At 51.7% G+C, this 23,192-nt stretch overlaps 1 protein-coding gene across 1 annotated transcript in view; it reads right to left on the reverse strand.

Annotated features, from left to right (window-relative positions):
* POC1A (POC1 centriolar protein A) overlaps positions 1–23,192 on the reverse strand; it is a 72,903-nt gene that overhangs the window by 16,120 nt on the left and 33,591 nt on the right. Inside the window, exon 10 of the mRNA XM_036869106.1 lies at positions 4,425–4,568. Coding sequence (XP_036725001.1) covers positions 4,425–4,568 — 144 coding nt within the window. The remainder of the gene's footprint in view (positions 1–4,424; positions 4,569–23,192) is intronic.

Here is a 23,192-nt window from a genome sequence, read left to right on the forward strand (position 1 = left end):
AGACCCGACAGCCCGGGACAGCCCGAAGAGGGAACCTGTTCGGGCGTGAGATGCATGAAGGGCTGTGTACCTTGCAAGGCCATCCCATCCTATTTCCCTGAATAAATACACTTTTGAAAAACAATGTATGCACTTTACCAAAAAGGTATTCCCCAAAAAATAAAACCACACAACCCCAATTCAGGAGTTAAAGGGCTGGATGCAGATGCCGCACATGTCCCTGGGGCAGTCTGCTTTCCGTGGGGGCTAAAGGAAGCGCCTCACTCCCTCGGGAGCCCAGCGGCATCGCAGAGGCTGACTGCTGTGCTGTCCTGCCCGTCTCCTCACCCCCTTCCTCCCTCCTGCGGTGAACCTGAGCCAAGTAGGCTGCAGAACTCGCCTCCTGGGGGAAGGGCCCTGACAGCTCCACCCCCGGCCCAGGTCCCAATCTCTCTGTGTCCCTGTCCCTACTCCATGCCAGACCCTCAGCGTGGGTCTGGCCCGACTCTGCCCTGCTCAGTGGCCGCACCAGGAGCGCAAATGCCTATGGTGCTTCTTCTGTTAGCCCAGGCCAAAGGACTCCGTGGCCCTCTCCACCTGGCCCACTGGACTCCCATCTGGCGCGCTCTGCCCAGCTGTCTCCCACGGTCCTGGTTGCCTGCTCTTCCTAGGAGGCCTGGCTCTGACATCAGCAGATTCAGTCCTGGGCCCTCCTAAGGGTGGGACTGGGTCTCGCTCAGGGCCCTACACACAGAAAAGACTCAGCGAACTTGGGTGCACGGAGGGAACCCTCCACGCCTGCTGTGAGGGTGGGGGAATGGCTCTCCTGGGCAGAGAGGCAGGGGGAACTGGGGAGCTGTTTCTGGTGCCGTCGTGAGGATCCCCCTGCACCCATGCCAGCCAGGCCCTGAATAGTGACAAGGTCAGCAGCAGGAGCAGCACTGAACCCATCAGCAGCACATGGCATTGCTGGGCACCGTTCAAAGAGCTTCACACAGGCTGACAGACCCCATCCGCACAAGAGGCCCGTGAAGTGGATGCAATTATCAGCTCTGTGTCCCAGATCTGGAAACTGAGGCACGAAGAGGTTAAGTGACTTGCCCAAGGTCACTGAGCTAGAAGTGGGAAAGCCAGGACTTGCACCCAAACAAGCTCTGAGCCACATTTTCCCCAGGCCCACTCAGCCACCTGACCTCTGGGCCTCTGGTTTGCACAGAGCGGCCACGGACGAGGACTGAGGCCGGGTCCTTAGCCTTCAGATGGGTGCCAAATGGGTCACACACCTCCAGAGAGGATTCGATCACTGGGCCGCATCCAGCCTGCTGAGCGGGAAGGCAGGCTCTGAGGACAGTGAACCTCCACAGCGGAGCACCTTCTGTCACCCGGGACTGGAGCCTCTGTGACTCGCTCAGTAAACATCCTGGCCGCTGCCCACTGCAGCCCTGGGCTTCTTCCCTGAAGGATGTTCTTCAGGACGGAGGCCCACAGGACCTAGAAGGCAGTGTCCCTCTCGGAGGCTGCTTAGATATAGACTTCCTTGTGGGGGAGGGAAGGGGCAGTGATGGGGCAGGACGGAGGAGAACAGCATGATTCAGACAGAGAACTCTGAAGGAGGTGTCAGTGTCGGGGTGGCCGCGACACCCCTGCTCCTCCAGAGCACAGGCGCACGCCAGAAGGGTGAGGAGCGCGGCTGAGGGGAAAGCATCCGAGGCCAACACCCAGAGGCCAAGGAGGCGCAGAGTCCCAGCTGAGCTACCCGCATGGGGAGAAGGACGGCGGTGGTCACCCGGCTCTAGGCCTCAGGGGAGCCTCCAGAGAGGGGACTGCCCGCAGCCAGGCTGGTCCCAACAGGAGGGGCCAGGGAACCTCCATCCCCAGCGGGGGCAGCTCTGGCTGGAGCTAAACACCTCAGCTAGGGCCCCAACTCCAGGAGGGGACGTGGGCCTGGAAAACAACCGGCGACCAAGCCCGAGGTAGCACGCAAATTCGTGCAGACGCCTCCCCACACCATTTTGAAAACAGGTTGCACTCTAAGGTCTCAGCTGGGGGCTTCATCTGTGGAACCCAAGTTGCCTCAAAATATGTTGACTCTATCAGGAACACGGCACACTTTGTGGCCTTCAGGAATGCACACTGTCTGGCAAAGCGGGTGACTGGTTGATGGGCTTGGCCTTCGGTGGGGGGCAGTGCTGTCTGGATTTGCAAAGGGGCTGAGCGGTGTGACCCCGGCCACAGGCCAAGGTTTCACTTATTCCCTGTGATGCCAGTTTCTTACGAAGTTACTACCAGACCCCTGACTGCTAACACATGAAAAAACCTTCCATGTACGCCCTTAAAACACAGTGACAGGAAATGTTTCTAGTGTTATACTCCTCTGGATCCAATGAGGCTATTTTTAACTACCTTCTCAGACTTAATTTCCAATTTTATCCTATAAAGTTCTAATTCATTCCACCTCCCCTGAACTCTCACTTGACGAGGCTGTGAAGAACATGAAGGCAGTCTTGGCAGTTTCTGACGGCTCTGAGGTGGGAGAAGTTTTCTAAGTCTTTGCTCATCTCCCTCTCTCAGCACACGCCTCCTCCTCCAGGGCTAAGAGGCTCTCGGCAATGTCTGTATGATGTGCGCATAGTCCCACCATCCCCTAGTCACCGACGCCTGACCTTTCCCCTCAAATGCCCTTCCTTCAGTGGGTCCAGGGTGTGCAGTACCAGCTGAGATGCTGTGACACGCCGTGGACCACGGGACACAATGTGGAGGAGGTTTTCGCACTTAGCCCCAGATCCAGAGGTAGGGAAGGGACGCCACGCCGCTTCAGCTCCATCTCCGTCAGAGACTCAAGGGTCCTTGGCCTCCCTCTTGCATTCCCCCTCTGCCGTGAGCCAGCACAGGCGGGGGTGTCTGCACCCAGAGCCCAGGAGGGAAGGGGCCTGAGGACCTTTAAATCCTGCCTCGGCCCAGCTGCCACCACCACCTACATGCCCCATGTCAGCTGTGCTGGGCTTTGCTTGTTGCCTGGATGTGCCCATGGCCCCCCCAGACCTGCAGGCAGGCTGTTCCCTCTGCGGGACTGCTCTTCCACCCCAGGAGAAGATGCCCCATTGGGCATGCCCGCAGTGCTGGCTGCCCCCTCTCGTCAGGGCGCTTTGCTCTCACTGGAATTGCTGCAATGCAAGTCTGTGTTATGAGCTGCCAGATGCACTTACGCTCCTGGTGGTGACGGGGCCACACTGATCTCCCTGATGAGGGTGGTCAGTGCCACAGCTAACATCTACTGAGCAGCTACCTAGGGCCAGGCACAGGTCAAACACTTCCTGCAGACTCATCTCCTTTAATCCTGACCACAAACATGGCAGGCTCATCACAGATAAACACACCAGGGCTTGGAGAGCCGAAGGGATGTCTCCAAGGTCGCTCAAAGGCTAAGGAGCAGCCCAGAGCCTGGGCTCTCGGATGCTTTGACTCACTGCACGCAGTTCCCTGGCACGTCTCTGGAGTGCCCACCCACAGAAGAGTCAAATGAATGGACAGCGTTTCTTTCAAAGCTGTTGTGGCCCAGGCCAGCACTGGGTGGGCACTCCCTGGCAGGATTCAGTGTTGGTGATTTTGGGGTCCAGTGGCTTGGCCAGGGATCGGATGGCCCTGAAATCCAGGATCCCAGGGCAGGCACTGCTATTTCATTAATTTGGGCTGGAAAATAGGTACATTATAATTATATTTCTTAAAAACCCAGCACCCGGAGGTCGCGGTGCTGAGAGCTCGGTGCGGGAACAGGCATCAGGAAGAGCGGTTGCGGGGGACCTGGGTGGGCCGGGCTCGGGAGCCAGTTGCAGCTCCCAGCCCTGCCAGGAGACGCAGGTACCGCGGGGGAGGGCCGGGGGTGCAGTGCAGGCAGCTGTGTCAATCGTTTCCCCTCCAGGAACTCGTCGGTGTCTGGGGACGGTGGGCTTTTCAGTTGCACGGGGCGTGCTGGGGTCGCCGCCTGGGAGCCAGGAGGCGAGGAGCTCGTGGCTCCGAGCGGGCCTCGACCTGGCCTGGCTGGTGCTGGCCTGGCGCAGTTAATGACAGCAGGAACGGGGAGGCCCTGGGAGCTGGGCACCCGATCCACGGCCGCAGCCGGGAGCGATGTCGCCTCGGCTCTTTAATGTGCCGCCTGCATCCCCTCGGTCCTTACCTTCATATTTCTTTCTCCCTCTGTGCGTCCTGAACCCGTTAAAAGTGACCCCTGAGAATATTGGATGGTATTGAGGAATTACCGTTAACCTTGTTGGGTGTGATGACAGTAATGTGGTTAGGTTAAGGAGAGAGAGAAAAAAAAAAAAGATGAAATACTAAAAGTTTTGACAGATAAAAAAAAAAAAAATCCAGCACCCGCCGGCCAACTTCAAATGGTCCAAATGCCAGGCCAAGAGCAGACGATGGGGTGAATTCACGTCACGGCCTACCTGGGTGAGGACGTCCAGCTGGCCTACAATGTGCTCCAGCGTGCTGGTCAGCGTCTGGGGCATGCTGATGGGCTCCTGGGGCTGGCTCTGCATCGACTCCTGACTCCTGCCCCTGCCTGGTGGGACGGGGGAATCCACTTCTGGCTAAAGACAATGAAAGGAAAGAGAACCCTTTAGTCTTGAGTCAGTGCTTGAGGAAACACCGAGAGGAAGAGCTCCTTGAAGGATCAAGTGGAAAACCACCAGCAAACTCGAGAAGACAAGTTCCAAATGTTGGTGAGCAACGGCGGTGTGGCGGGACTCCCACATCCGGGCTTGCGCGCTCCCTTCCAGCCCCCTTTTCTGAGCAGAGGCCGTGAGTGAGGAGCGGAATCAAAGCACCTGGCAGTCCGGGCTGCAGGGGCCTGGGAGGGATGTGCAGGTGGGCTCTTGGAGGCCCTCAGAGAGGCCGGGGGCTGCCAGCTCTTCACACGGCATGCCCTCCACTAGGCCTGTCAGAGTGCGGGACCCCTGAAGCCCAGCCTGGCTCTGAAGTCACCCTTCCTCCTGGTTAGCTTAAGGTCAATTCCCCACCCCGGGAATGGGGATGGCCCAGAACCATCGGGAGGTTCCAACCCTGCCCTGGCCAGATCCCCCGGGAAAACAGATTCTACGTGAACGTCCTGGCCTGATGGCTGGCGGGAGTCAGAATCCACAGGACAGGTGCCCCAGGCTGCTTCAGACAAGACTCCAGGAACATGAGGGACTTGGTGTTTCTGCCTAAGATCCTCAGTCCCCAAATGCAGAAGCCATCCTCCTCCACCACCACTGAGGGCAAGTGATTTCCTAAGGGGGCTCATTCCAGTCCAATGCGTGTCCCCCAAAAGTCAGGCACTGCTCTGCACACAAAGGCTTCTCCTGACCCCAGAAGCATCGTGCATGTGTTCAGCAGGGCAGAATGCCGGGAGCCTCCCAAGGACACGGTGGGCAGATGCTCAGGAACCTACAGTTCCTCTGTGGACTCGTCCCCTGTGGGAATGACATGCTCAGTGAGGCCGACACTCTCGGCCAGCCCCCAAACCCCAGTAACCCATAAATGCAGCCACGCTTGGGGCTCAGTGTTTTCAACCACAGCCTCACTGATGGACATTCCAAATGTTACCACATCATTCCCTGGCTTTGCCAGTCATCCAGGGCTCTCTACCGGCACTGGGAGAAAATTCAAACCCCTTGACGGGGCACCCTGCTCCAGCCTGCCTCCTTCCGCAGCTCCGCTCCCACCTCAGTGCTCCTGTGCCCAGCTCCCAGGGCCCCTCATCTACCCTTCCTTCCCCCTGCTCCGAGCATCCTGTCCTCCACTCACCTTGCAACCCCCCATGCCCAATCAGAAGCTCCTCTGTGCTCCGCACCTGGGCCTGCCCCATCCCTGCCCTGTTCCTCCAGCCACCGTGTCTCCAGGGCTAGGACACATGAGTGGGATGAATCAATGCCAGACCACCCACAGGGCCTGCCCCCTGCCCATGTGCCTGCGTCCCTATTCCTGTCTTCTGCCTGCACTCATCGCTCCTCTCCCCTCTAAACCCAGGACATCACTAGGCTCAAAGCCTGTCAACTCCCCATACACCACAGAGCCAGGGTACTCCACCCAGCACTCCTTCACCCCTCAATGCCACAGCCACTGGAGAATACTGGCTATGACTGGGGCTCACCTAGGATGCCTCACACCTGCCACTGGCAGCCGGCTTGCATCTCCTCTGAGTTGGCCCATCTTTTGTATAAATCCAGTGGCCTAGCCCCAGGAAGATGCTCTGCCCTAGACATGTTCACCTGGGCAGGCCTCAGAGTCCTTGAGAAGAATCAGCCCGGAAGAGGATTCCCAACCATCAAAGAAGGGCAGTTTAGCACGTGGACCCTACTTGCATATTTTCCTTTATTAGGAAAGTGTTCTAATCTCATAGATAACAGACTCTCAAGTGCATGTCAATTTGAACTTGGAAAAATGCAGGCCCTGGTGGTTAAAGAGAAATTGAATGTGAGACACAAGCCTGAGGAGGATTCTTGAAAGCAGGAGCAGTGCCATGTCCACATGCCCACCGTCGGCCTGTCTGCTTGCGGCACTGTGGCCATTTTGTAAGACCTCGGCCCACCGGGGCTAGGCTCTTCCAGTCCTCCAGGTATCGATACACTTCAGCTCTCAAAGCCCATTCCAAAAGGAAATGTTCCAGAAGCCCTGACTGGCCTTCACCTCACCGCAGCGGCCCCCAGACCCAGGCAGTGCTGTCGGGAGACACAGCAGAGTGCAGCGGGGAAGAGCAGTGACTCGGACAGGCTGTGGTCGACATCTGAGCTCTACCACTGACCAGCTAGGTGGCCCTGGGCAAGAGGTTTAATTCCTCTGGGCCTCCACTTCCTCATCTTCTATAAAATGGGGGTGACGACTGGGCCTGCCCTCCCAAGGGCTGGGCTGTGAGAGGCGCTTATCTGCAAATCACCCACAGGCCTTTCTTGAGAAGCCAGTGTCTACTGCTTCCAAAGGACCCCCTTCGAGACACGCACGCTCTTCCTCTGGACAGAGTCCCCCTGGCTCCCTCAGGAAAGGCCACCAGAGGGAGGGTGGGAACCTGGCAGCCCTCTGTCCTGACAGCCGGCGTCCTCAAGGAGTGGCCAGATGGGCGCTGCCTGCTGCCTGGGAAGGAGGGGATGGAAATTCTGAGTGTTTCTGCAGAGCGGCCCAGAAATGGACAGTGCCGAGCCGAGTCTCTGGAAGCAGGGGTTGGGGGGTGAGCGCCACTGACTTTACCAACAGGAACCCTCCTTCTGAGCCCAAGTCCAGCCAGCTCCAAAAGAGTACTGAGGACCGCAGCCACATGCCCGAGGCAGGGAGGTGGCCTCTGGAAGAGAGGGCCGCAGGAACCTGAGGCTCAGACAGGAAGTGACTGTCAGAAGGTACCCAGCCCCCAGCCTTGCTCACAAGTCCAGGGTTCTGCCTGCCCTGGGCTATTCCTCCAGCCACAGCATTCGCTCCTGCTCTTACCTTCACCAGGACACAGCCCTTCTCTGCAACCTTGTCCGCTCTTACCAGAAGACATTACAGCACTTGACACACTGCACGTAAAGATGGCTATCGCTGTGGTTTACTTGCCACCTATGTGCCAGCATTTTATACGTCACTTCATTTAATCCCTACAATGACCCCTCACAGCAGGCATTACTAACCTTAATTTTCAGATGGGGAAGCAAGCTCAGGGAGGTTAAATCACTTGCTCTAATATAGGAAATGACGGCTGGGATCTGAACCCAAAGTACAGGCATTTCCTGACAGGAAGCAGCCTCTGACAGGTGACATGGCCTGCGGATTTGCTTCCACACCCCCAGCTCCTCTCTTCCATCCTTGTGGAGGCTCCTGGCTCCTGGCTCTAACACTTTTTGCGTCATTCCTCCACCCCACCTGCCCTGGAATGCCTGCCTGGCACAGAGCTGAACACAGAGCAGGCCCTCCACACACACTCGATGCCTCAAAGAGCCAAGCCCATCATGGTGACACTCCTGTGAAATGACACCTCCCCAAGGCAAAGGGCCGGCAGTCCCGCCCCGCACACCATCGCAGGCACTCACCTGCACTCCAGCACTCTGCAGATATGGCATTTCCCCGGCAGATAAGCAATAAAGCAGAGATAAGAAGATGATGGGCAAGAGCAGGAAGAGACGCACGCGCGTGCGAGGGCTGTGAGTAATGACAGTGGTGGGATAACAGGAGCAGTGTTTAAGGGGAGAAATCCTATCAGTGCTTTGTCTGTTCAACATCCAAGGGTACTAGGGGCCCTGCCTGGTGGTCCTCGTTAGTTCTCTCACAAGTAAGATTACAACAACATTAACCCAAACATACATACCTAGAAAGTCACACCAAGTCGACAACTTTCACTTGTACCAAATATAAACATCTTAACATCAAAAGAAAAAAAAAAAAAAAAAGGTCAAACTCAGAATAGATGAATCTATTTAACTTTGCGGCAATCTCATTTGGGGTCTGTAGGTGTCCCCACCCTGGTGTGGGATCCCAGGCTCTCACAGTAGGTTAATCTACTTGCCTCAGTTTCTGTTGCTGCCATCCTGTCATACGCCACCATAAGCTCAGCACTGCGCACAGTAGGAATCGTGTAAATATCTGTGGTTTCAGCCACTCAAACACATGGGTAACCAACCCATACATTTTCATTAAAAAACAAAAGAGCAGAGCTTGCAGGTCTTCCTTGTGACAAGAAATCAATCCATCTGGGATAACTTCTTCTTCTTCTTCTTTTTTTAAAAGTTTATTATTTATTTATTTATTTATTTTTGGCTGTGTTGGGACTTCGTTTCTGTGTGACGGCTTTCTCTAGTTGCGGCAAGCGGGGGCCACTCTTCATCGCAGTGCGCGGGCCTCTCATTATCTTGGTCTCTCTTGTTGCGGAGCACAGGCTCCAGACGCGCAGGCTCAGTAGTTGTGGCTCACGGGCCTAGTTGCTCCGCGGCATGTGGGATCTTCCCAGACCAGGGCTCGAACCCGTGTCCCCTGCATTGGCAGGCAGACTCTCAACCACTGCGCCACCAGGGAAGCCCAGGGATAACTTCTTGACTGGTCTCTGGATTGCCTATGGTCTCAGCTTTTCATCATCAAGATGCAGGTATGGATAAGAAGCTTCTGCCTAAGGTAGAGAAAGTTGGGGGAAGTGTTAATCCTATCCTAACAAGAAAAAGAGCAACAATCTAAAAGGATCTTAACTTTTCTTAAATCAGAGAGCTGAGATCACAGAGCAAACAACTAGCCTGAAATCTAAGGAAAGGCAGACTCTTCCAAGGAAAACAGGAAGTGAGCATCGTCTCACCTCTGGCAAAGCCTGGGAAGAAGGGACACTGAGTGCCATATAAGAGGGTGAGAAGAACTGAGTTATGCACGTTAACAAGTTGCAGAGGCTGAGAGTGGCCAGGGTGAGAGTGAAGAACCCCTGGGAGCCACAGATACAAGGGGAGTTCGCACCTACTCACAAGGTCTTCTCCACAGACCTCCACTGGGCATTCATGAGAAAGACAGGGTGGGGGGAGAAAACCATCCTTGAGGGTGCAGGCCTGGAGGAGAGGAGTAGACGTGGAAAAGGCACGAAGCTCTGCCAAGATCCTTCTTGCCTACGGAACAAAATCCTTAAGCTACTGGGGGAAGAGCAAAAAGAGATAAAAGCCTCTCTTGCCTTGTGGGAGAGGCAGGAAACCACCCTGAGTGGAGATCATTGAGGTATTCAAAGGCTGAGGGAGGGGCAGGACTACTGAGAATGCCCTACTTCTGAGACCCAGGGACACAGGGTCTAAGACTGAAACTGGCCCAGGACAGCAGAGAATTCCTCCAACAAAGCTAGCAAGCATCAGGTAACAAGCAACAGCAGCCTACTGCTGGGGGAGGGACAAGACCGTGGACACAGACATCCTCTGAGGGGCAGGACCCCAGGGTAGGCTGAAAGCTGGAGGTGGAGCAGGAACACTGCGAAAAATCCTCCAACACCCAGACCTCACCCTAAGTTCAAGGTATCAACTCCTGATAAGACTATTTATCCCAGTCTCTGCTATCCTGAACATGATGTCTGGCATTCAATAAAAACTTATGAGACACTCAAAAAGGCAAGGAAAAAAACCCCCACTGTCAAGAGACAAAGCAATCAGCAGAATTAGATTCAGATGACTTAGATGTGGGCACTATCAGATGGAGAAAAAATAATTATGATTAATATGTTAAAGATTTTACTGGAAAATGTGGCCAACATGCATGAACAGGTGGGGAATTTCAGCAGAGAGGTAGAAATTGTAAGAAAGAGTCAATGGAAATGCTAGAAATAAGAAACCCAATACCAGATATGAAGAATGACTTTGTTGGGCTACTACTGTGTTGGCCAAAATGTTCGTTTGGGAAGAGGTTTTGGAAAAACCCGAACGAACTTTTTGGCCAGTCCAACAGTAGGCTCAGCTCAATTGAGGAAAAGAAACCAATGACCCTGAAGACAGATCAATTCCTCAAACTGAAACATAATAGGGAAAAAAAAACCCAGAACGGACTACCTGTAAACTGTGGGACAATATCAAATTATCTAATACATGTGTGACTGGAATCCCAGAAGGAGAAGAAAGAGAAAAGAGACATTTCTTATAGTACAAGTTTACTGGTAATGAATTCTCTCAGCTTTGGTTTGTCTGGGAAAAAAAAAAAGGGGGGGGGTGTTTATTTCTCCATTTTTAAAAGATTTTTTTTCTGTGTATAGAATTCTGGGTTGACAGTTTTTTCTTTGGATACTTTTAAAATGTTACTTCCATGTCTTCCAGCTTGTGCAGTTCTATGAGAATAGTTCTGTAATTCCTACCTTTGATCCTCTGTATATAACATCTCCTTTCTCTATCTACCTTTAAGAATTTCTCTTAATCTTTGGTTTCAGAAGCTTGAATATAATTTGTGTAGGGTTCTGTTTTGTTTTTGTTTTTTCTTCAGCCTGCTTGTCATTTCTCTGAGCTTCTTGTATCTGTGGTTTGATGCCTTTCATCATTTTCCAAAAATTCTTGGCCATTATCTTTTCAATAGCACCAAAAAACATGAAATGTCTTATCAGTTTCCTATGGCTGTTCTAAAAAAAAATTGTCACACTTGGTGGCTTAAAATAACAGAAATTTATTCTCTCAGAGTTCTGGAGGCTGGAAGTCTGAAATTAAGATATCAAAAGGGCCCCACTCCCTCAGGAGGCACTAAGAATCCTTTCTTGCCTCTTCCAGCTTCTGGTGGCTCCAGAATTCCTTGGCTTATGGCTGCATAACTCCACTCTCTGCTTCCATCTTCACGTGGCCTTCTCTTCCCTGTGTGTCTCTTATAAGGACGCCTGTCACTGGATTTAGGGCCAACCTAATAATACAAGATGATCTAATCTCAAGATCCTTAACTTAAGCACATCGGCAAAGACCCTTTCACCAAGTAAGGTCACATTCACAGGTTCTGGCGGTTAGGATGTAGACATATTTCTTGGCAGGGGGGGGGCACCATTCAACCCACTACAAAATACTTAGATATAAATCAAACAACATATGTACAAAATCTATATGCTGTAAACTAAAATACACTGATGAGAAAAGACCAATATCAATGAAGAGATATACCATGCTCATGTACTGAAGGCTCAAAGTTGTTAAGATGCCAATTCTCCCCAAAATCATCTATAGCAATCAAAAAGCTTATTCCAAAATTTATATGGAAAGGCAAAGGAACTAGAAAAGACAAAACGTTTTTGAAAAAAAGAACAAAACTAGAGAACTCACATTACCTGATTTTATGACTTAGTCTAAAGCTAAAGCAATCAAGACGGTGTGGCATTGGTGAAAGGACAGACACATAGATCAGTGAACAAATAGAGTCCGGAAATATACACACAGATATATGGTCAATTCATTTTTTTAAATGGTTCACCACTTAACAGAGAGAAGATAAGATAGTATTTTCAACAATTGCTGGAACAACTGGAATCCTTATGCAAAAAAATGAGTTTCAGTACATATCTCATACCATATACAAAAAGTAACTCAAAAATGATTCATAGACCTAAATGTAAAACCTAAGACTATAATACTGGTATGAACTTTTCTTCTAAAACAGGAGAAAATCTTTGTGACCTTGGGTTAGGTAGATTTCTTAGATATGACAGCCAAAGTATGATCCGTGAAAGAAGAAGCCAATAAAATGAACTTCATCAAAATTCAAAACTTCTGCTCTTTGAAAGGCACTGTTAAGAAAATGAAAACACAAACCACAGACTGGGAGAAAATATTTGCAAGTTACATATCTGGTAAAGGACTTGTATCCAGAATACCTAAGAACTTTCATAATTCAATAAGACAACTAATTTAAAGAATAGGCAAAAAGATTTGAAGACACTTCACCAAAGAACATATAAATATGACAAACAAACATGTAAAAAAATGTTCTACATCCTCGGTCATCAGGAAAATGCAAGTTAAAATCACCACGAGATATCCCTTATACACCTATTACAATGCTTTAGCGTTAAAAAGACTGACCATCCCAAGTGCTGCCGAGGAGGTGGAGAAACTTGAACTCTCATACACTGCTGGGGAGAATGCAAGATGGAACAACCACTTTGGAAGACAGTTTGACAGTAACATAAAAGGTTAAGCATATACCCATTACACGTCTCAGCCATTCCACTCCTAGATATTTACCCAAAAAGAATGGAAGCATATGTCCATAGAAAGATATGTATGTAAAAGTTAACAGCAGCTTTATTTGTAATAGCCCCCAAATTGAAAATAGCCCAAGTGTTCACAAACAGACAAACAAATTGTATATCCATTCGATGGAGTAGTACTCAGCAATAAAAAGAAATGAACTATTGATAAATGTAACAACATGGGTGAATCTCAAAATAATTAAGCTGAAAGAAATCAGACTAAAAAGAACATATAACTACACGATTTCAATTATATCAAATTCTGAAAAATGCAGAAAAAAGACTCGTAGTTGCCTGGGGCTGGAGGTGGAGGTACTGGATTGACTACAAAGAAGCACAAGGAAATTTGGGGGGGTGATGGAAATATTCTATAACATGATCATGGTGGTGATTACATGATTGTTTGTCGAAACTCAGAGAATGGTTCACTTTTTTAAATGGTGAATGTTACTATTTGTGTACTAATAAGTCTGACTTGAAAAAGAAAAAAGATGCAGTTACAACCGAAATGCCCCTAGGATCCCAACAGGCCCATCACATGACACTGCACTTGACACTACCCATCACTGCCACTCTGCACTCAAGGTGAAAATCACTGCCTTGCCACAGGACATTACCAGTGGGCAAAACCCAAGGCTAAAGACCGCAGGTCAGGCCCGTGAGGTCCACCATTGGTCTGGGGATGATGGTTTCCAAATGCAGAAGGTCAGAGTCACATTTCAGTGACTCCCCAGTCGTTAGCAGATGTCCCAAGCAAGGTTTTCCAAGCAGCAGCTGCCCAGTCTATGGAATTTCAGGTCTCAGCTGCTTAGGGGTCCATACACAGCTTGACAGTCATGAGCAAGTGAGGTCTACATACACCTGGCCAGAAGCCAGGAGTGGCTGGAGTTCTACCATAAAGATGTCATGAGCTGACTTGACAGAATGCCCCCCTCTAGTTGGGTGGGGTGGTCAATTATTAACACCTGCTTAAGATGGAAATTTCTCCTTCTCTTTTAGTCTCTAACACCGGACCTTGCCCCCTGCCCAGCCTGCTCCAGAAACTAAAACTCTGTAACAGACAAAAACATCTAGGAACTAACTGGTCCAAGGCTTGGGTCTGGCCAGAGAGGGGAGCCAGAGGTGACCCAGGCCCAAGATCTGGACTGTCTCACCAGTTACCCTCCTAGTATAGACCCTGAGTGCAAAACAAAGAAATGGACAGACACACCACACACCACAGTTGAATCTTTTCAACTTAATCTTTCATCGAACTGCTCATCACATAGCCTGCTAAGCAAGGGTGCAGATTCACAGACACAGACGTTCCTTGGTTTTCACCTCAGGACTTTGGCTTTGACAATTTGCCTCATGGAAAGTTAACAGGCATCCAGTTCGCCTGCCTCCCTGTCTGCTAAACCTGGCCCTGGCGAGGAGAGCAGGGGACAGAGCAGAGCTCACTTGGGCTCTGCTCAGCTCCAGCTTCTCAAGTGGAAATAGACACAGCTGTTTTCTCAAATCAAAGCTCAAAAGAAACCTGGTACTGTATTCCCCACACATATTTGTGGACTACATCTACTACAGCCTTGTCTGCCCTATAATTTAGGGTTCCGGCCCGGACTCCAACAAGAGAGGAAGCTTCTGGTTCTAAACATAGCCTTGAACCCAAGAGGAATTCTAGTTTCTTAAAATCATCTAATTGTTTGGCAATCTTGCCAATGTTCTTCCAAGCCAGCCCAAGTATGTGTGTGGGGTTTGGTTACCGCTGCTGGCTTTTGTCTAGAGTATGAATGTGCAGGGTGCCTCCATGTGTTCCCCACACCAGGCTCCCAAGGAGAGTGAGCCAAGAGGCTCGGGGGGATGGGGCTGGACAGCTTCCTCTGAACTCAATCAGACTCTCCAAGATGACAGATTCCAATTCAGTGTAAGAGCCACCCTGTGACCCCAGGCTCCCACCAACGGGAAGCAGACAGGGTGTCCTCTGAACTAAGAACTGTGAAGCGGTCAGAGGATGGGTCTAACCTGGAGGATGAGGGATCCACGTGCCTGACCCAGGCCTCCTCACACAGAACCAGTGCTGTCCAGGCACCAAGACCACAGGCAGCTTGGCCCACTTTCTCACCTCACAGTCCTCTCCTGAGAGTCCCTCTGAGGCAGGGGCCACAGCTGCCTCTGTCATCCTATTACACCTGTGTGGGTCACAGGCCTCCCTGGCATGTGGGAGATGTTAAATGCACAAACCACGGAACCCCCGTCTCCTCACTCAGGCCCAAAGCAAGACCGAGGCTCCCACCCCCAGGGCTATGTCAGCCACCCCTGGGCTCAACCCCAGCCATCTCCTGCTGACTCCCCAGCCGTGCTCTCCAATACTTGGTCTCCAAGTATTCCTCCCCACACAGGAGGGCTGATTTATACAGCCAAATGTGTTTCAAAGGTGTGAAAGGACGGCCTTGGTAAGAAGCAGGAAACAGGAAGTCATTCCAGTGTCCAGATATGCCCCCAGGAGAAAAAAGTAGGGCAGGGGAGGACTGTCCTACTGAAATGACACGTGAGGGAAGCTGTGGGGAGAAGCGGGGGAGGACGAAACGGGGAGAGGAAGGCTAAGCAGTTGCAAACTGGTGGCAGCCATGAGAAAGCAAGCAGACCATCGTGCAGCGAGAACTTTCCTGTGCCCAGGGGAGGTCCTGGCCCTCCTGGATCTGAGCGTGGAGGAAAACCAACCCAGGCTTTAGGGGTGGAAGCCCTCCAGGTCATCACACCTGGTACAGCCAGAAACACGCTGACAGGCAGCAAGGCAGAGCCCAGGGCTCAGGGACACGGATGAGAAGGAACAGGGCAGGGCAGAGTGGTGGGGTCCTCCACGCAGCCCAGGGAAGCCTCAGGAGGAGGCGATGCTGCAGAGCAGCTGCTGCCAGTCTGCCCAGAGTTCCTGGAGAGGGTGCCTCTCCGGAGCATTTTGAGAAACGACAACGTCCACAAGCAGACAACGCCGCCCTGCGGTCCCCATGCTGGTGACCAATACCCTTGTAAGAACTCCCTTTGAACACGACCTGTTTCCTGTAGGGCCGGCTCTTGCTCAGTTCAGCTCCACACACGTCACTAAGGGCCCACTCCAGGCTGGGTGCTAAGTAGCTCAGGTTGTTACCTCCTACCTTGAGACAGAAACACCTGCCCTCCCCACCACAAACACCTGAACCGAGACACCCTGGGCGGGAGATCAAGGCTTCTGATAAAGCTTAAGTGTTGACTGTAGTTTTTGTTTTGTTTTTTTAAATTAAACTGCTTTGAACTAACTTTAGACTTAGAGAAAAGTTGCAAAAAATAGTACAGAAAATTTCCATATATCCCTCCCCAAGGCTCCCCCAGTGTTAACATCTTACATAACCATTAGTACAATGGTCACGCCAGGAAATTAACATTGGGACAATTCCATTAACCAAACCAAGGAAGGGCTCCATTTGAGCTTCACCAGTTTACCCATTAATGTCCTTGGATCCTGATGTTCCAGAATCCTATCCAGGACCCCACACTGCATTCAGTTTTTTCTTAGTCTCCTGAGATCTGTCCAGTTCCTCAGTTTTCCCTTGTCTTTCATGACCTTGACATTTTTGAAGAGTACTGGTCAGTTTTGTTGTCAAATGTCACTCAGTTTGGATCTGTTTGATGTTTTCTCACAACTGGGGTGAGGTTATGCATTTTTGACAAGAGCACCACAAAAGCTATGTGCATGACACCACAGGGCTCACACGGACAGGTCTTATATACCAGACAGGTCTTATATATCTTATATATCAGTGATGTTGACCTCGATCAATGGTGATGTTGACCTCCCTGCCAGGTTTCTCCAATGCAAAGTTACATCTTTCCCTGTGTAGTCGATCATGGGGCACTGTGGCTTGGCACTGTGGCTCTTTAAAAGGGAACGTGTGGCTGTCATTACAAACTCTGCGTGTCAGCCCGGCTTGCTGATGGCCGCAGCTGCCCCACAGATGAGAGGCATCTAATGAAGATGAGCGGCAGAGCCGACGTCTCTGGAAGCCGCCGAAGCTCTCGGTGACAAAGAGGAACAGTAGCAGTTTATTTATAGATCCACTTGAAGACAGCTCATTGTAACTACTGGAGTTGAATTTTTAAAACCTCGGGAACAAAGGCTGGCTATTTTAAACTCTCCTTGCACTTAGTTCAATGGAGAGTGTTCGAGGCACCAAGCATCCCCGGGCACCACTCCCACCACTCGGCAATTCATATTTTGTGCAGCATCTCAGGACACGAGCAGAGCCTGCCAAGACAGATAACCAGGACTGGCTCTGCCTACCCCGCAGAGGCAGCGGGCCTCCGATGAGCCAAAGCCCTCACCCTGGTGCTGCCCAGGGAGGAGCCGAGGGAGGCTGCCTCCCCCCCCACCCCCCCCAACCCCGGTGTCTCACAGCCTCCCTTTCCTGGAAGATGAAGTTGCACACAGCTGTTGTGAATCAAGGTTACATCACCCCTCTCCCTCCCTCCCCCTGTAGGCTGTGAAGAGGGACAGCGCACCCCAGCGGACGCCTGCCCCAGGACAGCTGGCAGTAGCTGGCCCACCTGCGCTGACACATCTCCAGGCTGGGACAAGGGCGTCCTGGAGCTCAGAGTACACAACTCTCCCTGTGGACAGTGGGAGGGTGGAGCCCCAAGGCTCTGCCTGGCCCGGCCCAACTGCAGCTCTAAGCTAAGAGCGCTCAACCTCTCCACGTAGCAGGACCATGGCGAGGAGGGGAGACGTGGGCTTTCAAAGGCTCCCACGTCCTTATTTGAACAAAGAGCACAAAACAATATTCTTGACACAATGCAGAAAAATGTGAACATGGACTAGGCATCTGATATTACGGAAATATTAATTTTGTTGGATGTGATAAGAGCACTGCAGTTATTTAACCCAGAAAAGTCTTTATTTAGGGTAACATATCTGGATTAAACAAAAATATTCCAACTCTTCTAAAAAAGGGTGGGAGGAGATGAACAAAATAAGATCGGCAAAATGCTAAAGCTAGGTAAAGGATACATGGGGGGGTGGTTCATTATATTATTCTCTCTACCTTTTGTGCTAGCTTGAAAATTTCCACAATACAAAGGGTTTTTTTGTTGGTGGTGGTAAAAAAAAATTAAAAAATTAAAAAATAAAAGCTCCAGGCTACTTGAATGAGCTGTGGAGCTGAGGCCAGGCAAGCGGGACCCAGGAGGAAGGTGAGGCACAGGATCACCCCCACTCTGGTGTTCTGGCACTTTCAAGCACAGGAGGCAAATTAGGCTGAATCCACAAACGTTCAGACCAGCCTTTGGCACTGCCATAGAGAAAGCCCCGATGGCACCAAGAGCATTCAGTGAACCCTGCAGCAATGTCTGGACCTTCAAAGAAACTAATTTTAAGATAATCTCCATGGAAACCATCTATTCTGATTTTTTCCATGGTAACCAATGAGAACATAAACACAAGCATTATCCAACACCCTTACACCACATGGACAACGCTGCCATCCAATCTGGAAAATACAAGCTGAAAAGGGATTTTTTCCATTGAAATTGAAAGAAGGACTAAAACTTCTAGTCCAGACATGTAGATTCTCCCACCCTCCACTGCCCACACCACCCCTTGCCACCTGCCCCCAAACTGACAAACCAGGTCAGAAAGTGGTTTCCTTCACTTAGCCTGGGACCATCAAACATGGCAAAAGGAAAGCGCCAGAGCCTGCCTCTAGCCTCACACACTCAACCCACGATGCCCACAGATAGCAGAATGTGTCCACTGAACTCTGATTTCCTGAGCATTCTGCTCAGGTGTCCAGACACATGTTGGGCACCCCATGGAGACCAAGGCCCCAGGCCTCCAGGGCAACAAGGTAGGCCTGTGAAAAACTGACTGTGGCCGAGAGGGGCTGCTCCACCAAGCAGAGTGCTCTGGGAAGGTGGAGCAGGAAGATTTCACAAGCTGCTGCCCTTCCTGGGAAGGCTGCATGGAGGAGGTGCCATCTGGAAAGAGACTAAAAGGAGGAGAGCGGCTCTGCTGGGGAACAGGGAGGTGGAGCCAAAGAATCACAGTCAGATTTAAGCAACTGGGTCTATTTCCACTTGTGGCTCATTTCTTCCATTTTCAGGTTTCTAGGTTTGAAAGCAGCATGGGAGGGAGGGAGGAAGGCAGGCTAGCTCTCAGATGCCGCCCTCTCTACTTCACATGCATGGCCTCTGCTGGCTCTCTGTGGAGAGGGGACTTGTCAGCGTGGCCTAACCAGGCTGTGGATGTTTATCATCACTGTCACCAAAATGGTAGCATCACTGCAGTGGCCCCAGGGCTGAAACAAAGGCACTCTGAGGCATGCGGTGTGCCCTGTCCAGGGCTGTGTGTGCCTTGGAGTAAAGCACCACAATGTCAGGACCCCACTGTCCTGTGATTTGGGCTCGATTCCCCATGTGCAACTGTGGAATCTCCACTGACCTTGAACCCACGCTTTGGCCGCCAGGGGGAAAGGAAACCCAAAACAGCTCTGAGTCCCTTGAAAGAGATGAGAGCTCTCACAGGTGTGTGTGAGCGCCCAGGTTCACACACCAGGTGTGTCCCGATGCATGCAGAGCTGGACACAAGGGTGTCCAGGCTTTGTCTGGATTCCACACTGTGACTACCTTAATACATCTTGCCCTGGATTTCTAAGACTACGTCCCCTGTTGGTTTAAGTCATTAATAGGCCTTCCTTCCTAAGAATTGTGCCATTCTCCTCTGGATAGGGACCTTGTGAAAGGGATGGGAATTTTCCAGTGGCGGGAAACTACCATCAGCCTCTCAAAAGGGCAGCTCAGAGAAGGGAGTTCAGTTACTGCCCCATCCCACAGCCCCATCCTCTTGGTGCCACTGCCGTCATCGCTGTTTCAGGGCTTGTTCCTGCTCTTGCTACCTGGAGGCACTTCCCCAAAAGGCTCTACAAAGAAGACCTCTACCTGGGGGTTAAAATGTTGGGCCACAAGCACCCAGGCCGTCTCAAGCTCAGGTGTCAGAGACTCACCCGCCAGCTTCCCTAAAGGCCCATTAGACTCTGCAGGATGGGAGGTGACCTAGGCACTCCCATCTGCAGGGTAAGAGGTGGACACTGAGGACAATGCAGGAGGCAGGTGGCCTGGAGAACATGGATTCAAGCACTGATGACGGAACTGATGCAGCAGCACTAATGGCCAGGACAGGAGCTGAGAGAGGATGACAGGCCCGGCAGAGGCCCACGGAGGGCTGCCCTGGGTCCCATCCTCTAACTGATGTCCTTGGCTGGTAACAAAACCACACATCTGCCTGCCCAGTTGTAAACAGAGCACAGTGGGTTTAAAGAGTGCCTTTAGGTCTAAAGAGCCTAAAGGGCAACACCGGGATTTCTTTTAACACCACACCGAGATCAGAACCAACCACACCGCTTTTCCTCTTCTGGAAAGAGGAAGACTACAGTGCTCCAAACTGGGCTGAAGGGACACCAATTCTCCAGGTGCCTCTCCCAAGCTGTAGCCCCCATGAGCCATAGAAACTTCCCAAGATGGACAGAGACTCACTCTCTCTTTCCAGCCACCTCCCTGCTCGCGATGCCAGGGTGTCAATCGGCTAGACTGTTTTCCAACCAACCAGCAGCATCAGCACCACCTAGAAATTTGTTAGGAATGTAAATTCCTTACTGAATCAGACACTCTGGGGATGGGGCAAGCTGAATTTTAACAAGCCCTTAGGGTGACTCTGATGCACACTGAAGTTTGAGAACCACTGCAAGAGGCTTGCTGCAATAAATGTCAAATGTTAAAAGGCCTGTCTCCTCACTCCACTGCCAGGAAGCCCAGCAACTCTGCCTGATGCGTTTCTGCAAACATTGTTCTCGTGCTTGGCAAAGGCAACCCCTCCCTTCTTGTAAACACAGTAATTATTTAACATGTGCCTGGTAGCAGCCCTGACCCACCTCCCAGTAAGTCAGTTGTAGCCTCTGGAAGGAAAGGAGAGGGCATCCCGCCTGCCTCCCAGTACTGGATACAACAGGTCAGCGGGGAGGGCTCAGCCCCTCACTCTGATCCCTGGGCCCAGGAAGCCCCTCTGCTAGGGGCGTCGAATATCTGGTGCTCCTCGACCATGCACAGCCACGTTACCCATCAGCTACTGTCCAAGGGTGCTCTGTTTCAAGCAGGAAACTTTCTTTAAATATCGCAGTTTGGTGACAAATATTGAATTTTCTATATTTCTAGCCTCCTCTGTCTTCCCATGGAAACTAAGAAACCTATAGCAATTTCCATGACTTCCATTCAGGTAAAGGTGGGGAAAATGCAATCTGAGTGTGGAGTGAGGCATCTGTCTGAGCACCTCTATCGCCCAGGGTCAGCAAAGGCTGCGGCGGCTGCCCTGCCCTGCCCTCAGCCCTGCAGGATGGTCTTTTGCAGAGTGAGCCGGTAAAATGGAAAATGCCCAGAGAAGTAATGTACTCTGGGGGGAGAAATCAGGATACAGAGAATCCAGATGACCTGTCTGAGGTTACAGGAGAGACGTGCCACATCCAGCCAGGCCCCAGCCTCGGCTTGGAACAGGATACAGGGGCAATACTGCCAGCCAAGCTCTTAAAGTGGCACCCAGAGCCAGATGTTTCCAGCATCATCCACCTCCCTAGTAGGGCTGCCCAAGAATCCTCTCCAGGGCAGCCATCCTTGTAAGACTGCTGTCCTCACCGCAGGAAGCACCTGGCCAGCGAGGTCTCTTACTGTTCCCCTGTACTGTGCCCAGCCCCAGGCCATTCCAGGTGACCTGGAGACACCTCACAGAACAGGAACCTCGGGGTCTTAGTGGGGGGAATAACGGGGACCAGCAACGGGGAGTCAAATTTCACCAAGGGTGAGGGGCATGCAGACACCAGAGGCCCCAAGGCGGTGCTGCCAGGACTCAACACAAGCACACACACACAAAAGTGACCAAGAGCTGTTTCTGAGTCACCAGAGTCTGTCCTGTCCTGGGCTTGCATATCTGTCCCAGGGGCTGAGGAGGCTAGGATGCCCACTGAGAAATGGGGAGAATACCTCTTGATCGTTTCCAGTCTAGGGTCTCTTAGTTTTGCTAACAAAAGGGCTGAGACCCAAGGGCACAGGCTTGATTGGTACCTGGGCCACTCACCAGCAGGTGACCTTTGGGCTCAGGTTTCTCCTCTGTGCAACACAGCAGGCAGGAATGAATTATCCCATGGGAGTCATCCACTAAGTCCCAGGAAACATGAAAACAAAGTCCCCACTGTTCCTAAGTCAGCCCCCAAGGCCCAGGCGCTGCCAGGCCCAACAATGGCCAAACCAGGCAAGAAGGTACTGGGAGGGGCCAGGGAGCGTCTGCTTTCCTGTGTTTCTCACCAGGCTCTCATTCACATGGATGAAGGAGGCTGTGGGAGGCCAGCTATTCAGCCAGAGGGTGCAGCAGAGCGAGAGCCCCCAGCACATTAAGAGGCACATCTCGACCCCCACAGATGCCCCGAGCCTAAGGCAAGGTCAGCCGATGTGTTAGGAGTCTGGGTACCATGAAACCAACACTTTTCCAAGATGCCTGTGTGCCTGGCATCCTCTGACTGAGGATCTGCTGCCAAGAGCCCCTTGCAACAGCTTGGAGAACTCAGAGCCAGAACTGGCCTCAAGTGGAGAAATGAGAGGCTCCCCTCTAAGACACTTGGGGTTCACAATGCCCCATCTACCAACTCACACTTCTCCTCACTACGAAAAGCAAATGCCAGCCAGAAATGTGTGTTCTCAGTAAAAGACCCAAGTCATCCAAGTTCCCAAGCGAGAAAGCAAATCTATGAGGCAGGTGGAAACGGGTCCCTTCCCCAACCTTGACCCAATGACTCCTCAGTCCAGGTGCCTGCATGAGAACCCAGATCTTGAGCAAACGCCACCTGGGATTCCCAGATCCTCAGCGTGGGGCAAGATCCAGTGCCAAGACTCTCTGGGCCAGGGATCAGGTCCCAAGAATCCCTAAGTCAAGCCCACTCTGTATAGCACCCCAAAATGGAAATATGGGAGCTGAAGGGGGGCACAGGAGGTGTCTGGGGCTCCCCTTTCAGAACCAGAGAAACTAGGAAGAAGAAACAGGCCATCCTTAGGGAAGGCTGAGGCCTTGGACCAGATATCCTCGGCTAACCTGGCCTCCTCTTCCTGGGGACAGTCCTAGCACTGAGGCTCAGGGGGTCCTGGGCACCATGCCCTGAGGAGTCAGGAGGTGAGGGGGGAAAAGAGGCCTGTTTCCACCCACCTCATGGATTTGCTTTTGTGTCTGCGAGCAGAGAGGACTTGGGCTACTCATCAGGAAGCACAACTGACGCCCGCAAGAGTCCAGAAGCCACAGTGGACCTCACAGGGACAGTCTGCTGAGCGGAGTCAACCTCAAATGTGACCCGGTCAGAAGGGCCCCCACCCCCGCCTGCTGTCCCTCACCGCAGCAGGTTTGGAGCACATTAAGTCCCCTGCCCGGGCAGGGGACTCGCCTAGCTCTGTTGGACAGAGGAAGGAAAAGGAACATTTTAAAAATAGCTAAAGCTTGGTGAGCACT

Source organism: Balaenoptera musculus, chromosome 11 (assembly GCF_009873245.2).
Source record: "Balaenoptera musculus isolate JJ_BM4_2016_0621 chromosome 11, mBalMus1.pri.v3, whole genome shotgun sequence".
NCBI classification, from domain to species: Eukaryota; Metazoa; Chordata; class Mammalia; order Artiodactyla; family Balaenopteridae; genus Balaenoptera; species Balaenoptera musculus.